General features: G+C 46.0%; 1 protein-coding gene across 2 annotated transcripts in view; it reads left to right on the top strand.

Annotated features, from left to right (window-relative positions):
- RMDN3 (regulator of microtubule dynamics 3) overlaps positions 1-9380 on the top strand; it is an 18792-nt gene extending 9412 nt beyond the window's left edge. For both annotated transcript variants that reach the window (XM_049613359.1, XM_049613360.1), the window contains 9 exons: positions 2251-2536; positions 3326-3428; positions 6162-6222; positions 7637-7712; positions 7867-7944; positions 8187-8285; positions 8490-8543; positions 8656-8736; positions 8988-9380. In XM_049613359.1, coding sequence (XP_049469316.1) covers positions 2251-2536; positions 3326-3428; positions 6162-6222; positions 7637-7712; positions 7867-7944; positions 8187-8285; positions 8490-8543; positions 8656-8736; positions 8988-9041 — 892 coding nt within the window. In that variant the 3' untranslated portion in view covers positions 9042-9380. The remainder of the gene's footprint in view (positions 1-2250; positions 2537-3325; positions 3429-6161; positions 6223-7636; positions 7713-7866; positions 7945-8186; positions 8286-8489; positions 8544-8655; positions 8737-8987) is intronic.
- Positions 9381-9755: the final 375 nt, after the last annotated feature.

Genomic DNA, 9755 nt, shown 5'->3' with positions numbered 1-9755 from the left:
CTCTCTCCCTCTCCCTCTCTCCCTCTCCCCCTCTCCCCCTCCCCCCCTCCCTCTCCCTCTCTCCCTCTCTCCCTCTCTCCCTCTCTCCCTCTTCCTCCCTCCCTCTCTCTCTCTCTCTCTCCCTCTCCCTCTCCCTCTCTCTCTCCCTCTCCCTCTCTCTCTCCCTCTCCTGTCTGATTTCTCCAAGGGTTGGACTGGTGGTCAAAGCGTGAGAAAATGGTATCAGTGTAGAGACGTAGCCCCTGTAGCTGAGCCCTGGCAGCTCACAAGGCTGATGTCTGTGCTTGAGCAATAGTGGCTGCCCACCCACTGCATGCCAGCCCCCCAGGTTGCAAATTAGTGAGGCAGAGCAGAGCTCCCTGAAGTGAGGCTGAGGTGTAGTAAAAGGCCTCCTCACTGTTCAGCCTCACTGCCTCACAAGGACCCACCAGCTCTCACTCTGTGGGTGGCAACAAAGTCCCTCCTGACCACTTCTTTTCTTCAGCCATGTGAGCTCTCTGGAGAGACTATGCAGATGCCTCTGCTCTAAAAGGGGTAAGGGTAGGGGTCCCTCCCTGGGAGACTCCTCATTAGAACTTCTAATTGGAGGGGGTTCAGCAGCAGGCAATGGTGTCTCCCCTTCTAGCAACAGGAAACATGAGACTCCAGCTCTTTGTCCCAGGTAACCCATTTACCCATCTTGCCTTTGGGCCTGGCTGGCATGAGTGGAGGCACTAGTAGACTCTGATTTGATTTTCTCATTTGGGGCAGGCTATTGTCCAAGCTGTAAGAATTGGTTGGGAGTTTCTCTAGGCTGCCTGTGTGTGGTCTTGTTCATCACCAGCCAGGTTGGTTTGTAAAATCCAATACCACTTTTCCTTGTCCCTTTAATTTCTGAAGTTTTTATTGCACATTGCTAGAGGGGAAAGAACTTGGGTCACATTTACTCAGCAAGGTGAAGTTAGGTTTTCAATACCTTACAAGTTCCCATAGTAGCTGATCCTGGGACCCTTGCAGCATGGATGGGGCACTAGGTCTGGTTGCTCATTTGGTACTTCTGGATGGAGCTTCACTCCTTGCTGTCTGGCTTTCTGACCTACAGCTCTCAGCCCAACTTTAAGTGGTCTTGTATTGTCTTTATTTGTAAGTTTCCCTCTCATCTCTTCTTCAGCCACAGGTATCCTGTCCCTATCTTTCATTCCGGGATGGAGGAAGTCTTATCCCTAAATGGCCCTAAGATCCTCCTTGTGCTTAGGAACCTTTTGGTTCTGACAGAACCTGCTTTGTCTTCACTCAAGTCTGGAGGTTGCTCTGGTGTCTGGTTCTAGCCCTTGAAAGTCGTACCTTCTCAGTTTTTGTCTGAGTCAGCTGGTGGTTAGGGAGAACATCCCAATCAGCTGCTAATGAAGCCAAGAGTAACTTGGCCTCCTCTTCAGTGAGTGCATCAAGGTTGGGGGCTCCTAGGAGGCATTTCTTATGGTGGCCCCAGAGATACCTTCCCAGGGCGTTCTGTTTGCATCTTCCTCCTCTCTTGATTCCAGCTGCAAAGTGGCCTTTCCCCATCCCTGACAAGTTCCTAAGGTTTACAAGGGCTACTCCTATTGTGGTTTGGGTTTGGCTGCTGACTTAGGAGAGAGGTGTACCTTGAATTGAGAAAGAAAACGTTGCTATTTGGGCTGCCCATGGCCTCAGAGGCTGGCACCCACCCACATTGTTTGTGGCAGGTGCTTTTGGCTGATAAAACAAAAATGATTGACAGGCCCTTAGCCTGGTGAGAATCTAGCTCAGGAGATCAGTTCCACCTACATTATAGTTTTAATCTTAAGTATGTCTTTTTTTACTTATAAGAATATATGCTCACTAAAGCAGTCCTGTATATTAAAAAATACAAAAAAGATTACCTTTAATTCTTCTGCCCTGAGATCTACAAGCAGTATTTTGGTACATTACTTTTTAGGCAGCTTCTCTTCTAGGCTTTTTCTGATTATCTGCCTGACCTGGCGGTAGCTCAGCATCAGCCCCTGGCTGCCACAGTGTCCCCTGCTGGTCACTCTTTCCCTCCAGGAGGCATCATTTTCCCAGCCCATAGTTCCCCTTGGGAAGTTTTCTCTCAAGGACTAATTTCTGCCCTTAAGTGATAGAAATGGTTTTTACTTGGGGCTTTGGACAGCAGTGCCATGAAGAGCCCTTGTTTGTCGGTGGGGATAGACCCTAGGGCTCTGAGGCTAAAAAATCTCCCTTGACCCTGTCACTTACATTTCTCTGCCACAGGTATACAACGGCCAACGCTGAGTCAGACTACGAGCATGACTCTGACAGGGAAAGTGATGACGGGGAAGACGAAGTGAGCTGTGAGACTGTGAAGATGGGAAGAAAGGATTCTCTGGACTTGGAGGTGGAGGTGGCTTCAGGCCCAGCGGCCAGAGCCCTGGAGGCTGGAGGCTCCCCTGGCCTGGAGGATGTGCTGCCCCTCCTGCAGCAAGCCGATGAGTTACACCAGGGCAATGAGCAGGGCAAGCGGGAGGGTTTCCAGCTGCTGCTCAACAACAAGCTGGCGGTGAGGCTCCAGCTCTGTCTGCCCTTACTAACCCCCAACCCTCGGAGAATGAAAGCAGGCCCCTGTAGTTGATAAGCCTGAAAGGTGACCTGGGAAGGGAAGGGAGGGTGAGATGGCTGGTGCTGCATGTACCCTCCAGGGCTGCATGTGCTATTCAAGTAGGCCACGCACTGCCCCCAGGGGCCTAGGTGTGCCGCCTGCCCTAGAGCTTCCTCCCCAGTCCTCTGCCTCCTGTAGAACTACTGCTAAAGAGCTCTACCTCTTACAGTAGAGAAATGTGGAAAGAACCAGAATATTTTTTCTTTTTATTTCCCTTGAGGCAGAGCCCAAGCTGCCTGCCCTACTTGAAATTTCTGTAACAAGTGTATAGGTCATTCAACCACAGTTCCTTTCTCTGGTTCACTGCTAGAATTTATGCTCACCCAGGTATAATTACCCCAGTTAGAATTTTTCCTTTTCTTGGGCATTTTCACTTTTTCATCGTGTCAGCAAGACTTCTCTTTCATTGTGCCTCACTTCATCTTGGAGTTGACCTTTACTCCTCATGGTGTCAGGCCAGAATGCCCTCACTCTGAGGGGTTGTGCAATCTACTGTCTAGAGATAATGCATCCTTAGTTAGCTAAGTGTAGGTGGGAGGTCATGGGGATGAAACACTGTGCATAAGGCTGGCCTAATGCCAGTTTATAACACACTAGCTTAGAAACTGAAAGGGGCGTGGGGAAAAGGCCAGAGCCCCAGTTCTCTGCAGCTGAAAAGGGGCCTTATCCATCCCTCTGTTTGGTCTGCAGTATGGAAATCAGCAGGACTTTCTCTGGCGTCTGGCCCGGGCCTACAGTGACATGTGTGAGCTCACTGAGGAGGTGAGCGAGAAAAAGTCATATGCCCTAAATGGTAAGTGCTGACAGATTCCTGGTGGGAAGGTGACTGATTCTAGGTATAGCTGGCTCATCTGGGGCTCAGGGGAATTACTAAGAGAAGATGTAGGCTGTCAGGGCAGTTGTGGCTCCCTCTTTCAGTCAGCACAAACTCTGGTTCCCGTGGGCTTCTTCCTTCTTGAGACAGCACAGTCTGTTTCTCTGCACATCATGATTAATACAGGTGCAAATGTTTTTAGGGATAGTTGTATCAAACTAGTGCAATTCTTTGTTCTCACTCCCCAGCTGCAAGAGAGGGCAAAGCCTACTTTATTAATCTGAAGAGGGTTTTTTGCTGTTGCTTAGGAATCTGGTTTGTTATGGAGCCTGTGGAGCATGTGTTCTAAGAACAGGAGTGGAATGTTCGGTGAGGGCCTGTAAGGAGTAGTTTGGAAGACTACTGCTAGCTTAAGAGTCTTTGAGATCAATTTAGCAACTCTGTTACCAAAGTGTGTATCCTGGGAGGTAGGGTGCATCTGAATTATGCCAAGTTCAGGGCTCTTCCCTGTCATATCACTGAGAATCCTGGGACTTTGAGAAATGACTGGCTTTGTGGGGAAGATGGGTCCTGCCTAGCCATACAGCCCAAGTCAGGCACCATCAATAGACTTCTAGGTCTTATTCAGTTATCTAAAGTCAGTTGAACTATCCAAAGTGGACATGTCTACTTCTTCACTTACAAACATTGAGTCTTTGCTAATGTAGAATCTGACATACCTCAAGGTCATTGTTCTAAGCATTTGTAGAATTCTGTCAATATAGAAAGACTAGGCCAGTTGAGTTGAATGTTTATTGATATTTTCAGAAAAATCTCCACAAGTTTTAACAGAAGGTGCTTAATTACTGTTTGCTTCTTCTCAAAAGCTTTTGCTTTCCCTCCTAAATTTCAGGTGAGGATTCTGATCAGCTTTTGGGCTAATATCTGGACTCTTGCTATCAACAAGAACCTTTCTTTTTGATCATTGATCATCTCTTATTAGTACCAGTAGCCAGGATGAAACCTGAAGGTGAAGGCAGAGTGGTGATTAGAGCAGCCATAGCCAGTGCTCTAGACTGGTCTGCAGAGCTTAGCAATTCTGTACAAGTCTACTCCTGCTGGAGGACAGATTGAGCATCTTTGGAGGCCCTGCTTCTAGAATCGTGGCTTTTTTAGGACCATCCTTGATGTGTCTAAAGTTCTTCATTTTGTTCTATCTCTAAAAGTCGGACCACCAGGAGGAGGCCATTGTGTGGGATCTTAGGTGATATCTTTTCACCCTCATGTCTAACTTGGCAGGAAGAAACTCTCAGCTGATTTTTCTATTAAGAGAGTGCTTTGAAGTGGGCAGGGAAAAATCCACTAAGAGACCATGTCCTCCCACTGATGGGGCCACAGTTGGTCATTGTTTAGAAAGGGGAGGTTATAGGGTGCCTGGGTGGCTCAGTCAGGTGTCCTACTCTTGATTTTGGCTCACATCATGATCTCAGGTTTCGTGGGCTCAATCCCCACGTTGCGTTCTGCACTGAAGGTGTGGAGGCTGCTTGGGATTCTCTCCCTCCCTCTCTCTGCCCCTCCCCTGCTCATACAAGCCTTCTCTCTCAAAATAAAAAAGAGTGGTCTTAAAAAGGGGTGGAGGAAAGGTTATTGGGGAGGGGTGTTATTTCTCATCAGCCATCTTAAAAATGTATTTGTTGCATATGCAACTTTATACCATAATTATAATTTCAGCATGAAGAAACATTTCACATCAGCTAGCCTATCACCTCAACCCATTACTTTCGTTCCATTTTCTCCATGTTCCCTTTGAAGCCCTCTCGGCTTTAATCAAAGAAGTCCTATTTTGCAGTGTGCTCTTTTCTCCATTGTTGTAGGCATGATGTTCTCCAGCTAGAGGGCTCCAGGCTCCTTGTTAGCCTAGGAAATCCTTGTCAAGAGCCTTCATGTGTTTAGGCCTTGATTTCTTTATCAGTCTTAGTGCCTAGAAAACTAAGTGAATGTCATCTCTGGTCAGACGTTGGTCCATTTGGCTCTGGTGAGGAATTTTGATCTAGAGCTGTGTTTAATCTTGGAACACAGATCCATTAGAGAATTTGATTAAAGCTGTAGGCCCTCTCCTCAATAAAATGTACCTGTAGGTAAAATTTTATACAACTCCAGAGAATACATGGACACCTTGAAGCCTGTCCACAACCCTCTAAGATAAGGTCTGTTGGGAACAGTTTGATTGCCATTGGGTTGTTTTATATTTAAAATGCTTTGAGGGGCACCTGGGTGGCTCAGTTGGTTAAGTGTCTGACTTTGGCTCAGGCTGGCTGACTTTGGCTCTCACAGTGTGGATTCTAGCCCTGAGTTGGGCTCTGTGCTGACAGCTTGGAGCCTGCTTCGGACTCTGTGTCTCCCTTTCTGCTTCTCCCCAGCTTGTGCTCTCTCTCAATAAAAAAAAAAAAAAAAAGTTTAAAATGCTTTGAGCACATCAGGTGGATGCTGTAAAAACAAAACAAAACAAAAGGTAGCTGGTCAGCTGATGACAGAGACAGCTTCTCAGGGATAATTTCTGCTTCCCCTCGCTCTATTTATAGCTTTTCATTCTGTTCAAACTCAAAATTATTTCAAACAAATCTAGCCAGGGTAGGGATTAGTAAGAGCTAGAGCTGTTATTGTTGCCAGAGCCCCTGCTGTGGAAGTGTGCATGGGAACCCTTGTCAACTCTGGATTACCTTTGTCTTACAGGAAAAGAAGAGGCAGAGGCTGCTCTGGAGAAGGGGGATGCGAATGCTGAATGTCACCAGTGGTAAAAATCTACAGGGTCGTGGGAAGAGTTAGCATGAGTTAGAGTGGAAGAGAGCCATTTCTCTGCCCTGACCACAAAGGCGCTTGCCAAAGGAGACAGGAGAGGGAGCAGGGACCTGGGGGGAGGGGGGGGTCGTTTTTTGGAAGGTGCTTTGGGAGTGAGGCAAGGGGAAATAGGATTTGTTGTTGGGACTTAGAGAAACGCATAGCGTTTTAAGAGTTATCCTAGCTACAAAATTTGTGGGTTCTTGGCTCTTCAAGGAAGCTGGCACAGTTTGTAGTTTGTCCTGCACAAACTCTTCCTTCCCCTAGCTGCAGTCCCTGGCTGGTGGTGGACTTTGGCTTCTTTGCTTGGCTTGCATGAGTTAGTTTATCAGCTTACAAAAACATCAACCCTGTTTGTGGTCTTTGTCAGGCAAGGTTCTGCCAACTTCCACGGGTCAAATCCAACTTGTGTCCTAGGGCCTGTTTCCAGCACCTCAAGAGTTTTTAATGAAAATTCTCTTCCCACCTCTCCCTTACTTTCCATATTTCTGCCCTCAGATTGTCTCTGCAAGAGCTCCTCTCAGGGATCAGGTCCTTGGTGCCACTTCCCTGTGTTCTTCCTTGGGGCTCCTGGACTCCCAAGGATAGAAAATAGCCTTACACTTTATTCTTGGAGAACAGCTGTTTGGGAGGAAATATGGAAATGAGCCTCTGGAAGTACTGGATACAGATGCCCCTGGTATTTAAGTGAATAAATGAAAAGGCAACTTGGGTCTCTACACACTCATTTAATGTCAATTGTGCTTCTAGAAACAATGCTGGGGAGATAGGGTAGTAAGATGTTTGTTTTTGAAGATGGAAAGCTGGCTGGCTTTGTTCCCTGATTGGGTGGGAGGATATAAATCTGAAGCCTGTCTTCATCAGCTTCTGTTGGTTCCCAAATTAACATTAGAATTTCCTAGAGTATCCCATCCCAATTTGTCCACGAGTACAGCTTCCCAGGGACATCCTTAAATACTTCTAAAGCTAACATAGACCTTCTTTTAGTATCTGCTCAGGAGATGATAAGCAATGTATTTAGGTCCCTTACGTTTTGATGATTATTAGATCCACTTTTTAAGTTTTTATGCCCCTGCCATGGCTATATTCCTTATATGAAGAAATTAGTGGAGATTTGGACTGAGACATTGCCTAAATGTTAAGTAGGAGAAGCTTACTGTGGTGGGACCCCACTTTTTTGTACCTAGCATACTTTGGAGAATTGTGAGCCTACCGGTGTTTGTTAAAGAATATGAATTGGGACTACAGATTTATGAAGAGAGTTTTATACATATAAAAATGCTATTTTCAGCTCTACTTGAGGGGGGTAGAGGGTAGTTGATGAGAAGCCCATTCCTTGTCCTTGAGCTCGCTGCCACTTTCCCCCTTAGGTATGCAGTGCTTTGTGGTCAGTTGGCTGAGCATGAGAGCATCCAGAGGCGCATCCAGAGTGGCTTTAGCTTCAAGGTGAGGAAAGGCTTCTCTTCCTTCCCTTGTACTGCTCTATTCCAGATTGCCTGCTCTATCCCAGCTCCTTGCAAAGGGTGCTCCTGCAGTGTCTACGACTTGCTCTTCCCTTAGCAACTCTGATGGTAGTTTAGATTTACATTTTTCCCCTCAGGAGCATGTGGACAAAGCCATTGCTCTCCAGCCAGAAAACCCTATGGCTCACTTTCTTCTTGGCAGGTGGTGCTACCAGGTAAGCTAAATTCTGGGGCCTGGTATCAAGGCCCTAAGTGTCCCGTGACACTGCTATCCTTGCAGTGAAAACCTGCAAGCAGGGGCTGTAGCCTGGTCTGGCTCAAGTACCCATTTCCTCTGAATGGTTGTGTTATGGGTGACTGGACCCAGCCCTATCTGACCATGTTTTAAGTACAGAATATTTGATGTTCTTAAAGATACTTAAAACTTTTTATTTACACCTTGCTCTTTTGGTGGCAGGTCTCTCACCTGAGCTGGCTAGAGAAAAAAACTGCTACAGCCTTGTTCGAAAGCCCTCTCAGTGCCACTGTGCAGGATGCCCTCCAGAGCTTCCTAAAGGTATTGGGAAGGAAGGGACGGATTTCTGGTAGGGGGCAATTTTCTATGGGAAAATCAGAACCACTTGGATAGCTTATAAAAATAGAGTTCCCTGGATGACTGGATCAGTCTTTGGGATGGGAACTGGAAAGCTCTATTTAATAAACCTCAGCCTGACTTGAACATGGTAATCCCCTTACTGAACCGCATTCCTCCCTTTTCTAGGCTGAAGAACTACAGCCAGGATTTTCCAAAGCGGGGAGGGTATATATTTCCAAGGTAAACTGACCTGCCTTTTTCAACATCGATGAAAACATGTTATTTGTGGGAAGTCCTGAAAGTCCAGGTCTGGTGGTATTTCTCCCAGGTTTTCACTGTTGTATCTTTTCAGTGCTACAGAGAACTAGGAAAAAACTCTGAAGCTAGACAGTGGATGAAGTTAGCCCTGGAGCTGCCAGATGTCACCAATGAGGTAATACTTTGAAGAGCTATTGAAGAGCTATTGAATCATGTGACCTTTTTTCAGGAAAGAATCTTCCCTAGAAAATTGTATATAGGTTCTTTTATATATATCTCACCTAGGGGAGGAGGCAGATTTCATAGGCTGTCCTGCGAAAGTAGGTAAAAAGGAAGCAAAGGGCCCTTCTCAGGTATCAGTGGTTGGGGAAATGTTAGCTTTTCGAGTTCTGGTCTAGTTTTGGTTTTATTCTCTTGTCTCCTTAGGATTCAGCTTTCCAGAAAGACTTGGAAGAATTGGAAGTAATTTTAAGAGAATAATCATATTTCAGTGGCCTTCATGACTTGAGGAAGACTGCCCTGCTTATTAGATCAGGAATCTAAGACTGCTTAAGTGAGGGTCCTGACTCCCGAGCCTGACTGGTATCTATAACCATTCCCCAATTTCTTCCCTTGCCCACTGGTTAATTTATTCTAATCCCTTATCTAATCTGAAATTGGGGAAGTACTTGAGGCCTGGATTTCTGTAGTTCTCTTAAGTGAATTCTTGAAAAACCAAGACTAGCACTGAAGGCTGCCTTTAGCCTGTGAGTGGATGAAGTTCAAAGAGCTATGGGAACAAAACACAGAACTTGTACTCTCTAATCTTTTCTACTGATTAATATTCAACACCAAAGTATATAGTCCTAAAACCATACACTATCAGGGTAAAAGGAAAGGTCATAGCAGCCCAAGAATATTGCCCTCTTCTCCCCTATCATGTGAATTCTAACTATATTCCTGGGCTGAGGGGCTGGAATACTTGACTTCCGGAATAGAATCCCAGCAGCTTTTAGAAAGGCACAGTGCATAAGACAGGAGACTGTGAAATGATGATCTGAGGAGTTGCCTGGAATATATTTTGGTACAAACTTGAAATAAACCAAATTTGATTAGAAGTGACTATATTCCCCTTTCTTGCTTGACAATTCCATAACTACTTCCTACTACAGAAGCTATTGCAGACAAATAGCACCTAATGTTTAAGCTCTTTTC

The sequence above is a fragment of the Panthera uncia genome (genome assembly GCF_023721935.1).
Source record: "Panthera uncia isolate 11264 chromosome B3 unlocalized genomic scaffold, Puncia_PCG_1.0 HiC_scaffold_1, whole genome shotgun sequence".
Taxonomy (NCBI): Eukaryota; Metazoa; Chordata; class Mammalia; order Carnivora; family Felidae; genus Panthera; species Panthera uncia.
The sequence above is the reverse complement of the archived record's forward strand: the minus strand, read 5'-3'. Positions and strand labels throughout refer to the sequence as shown.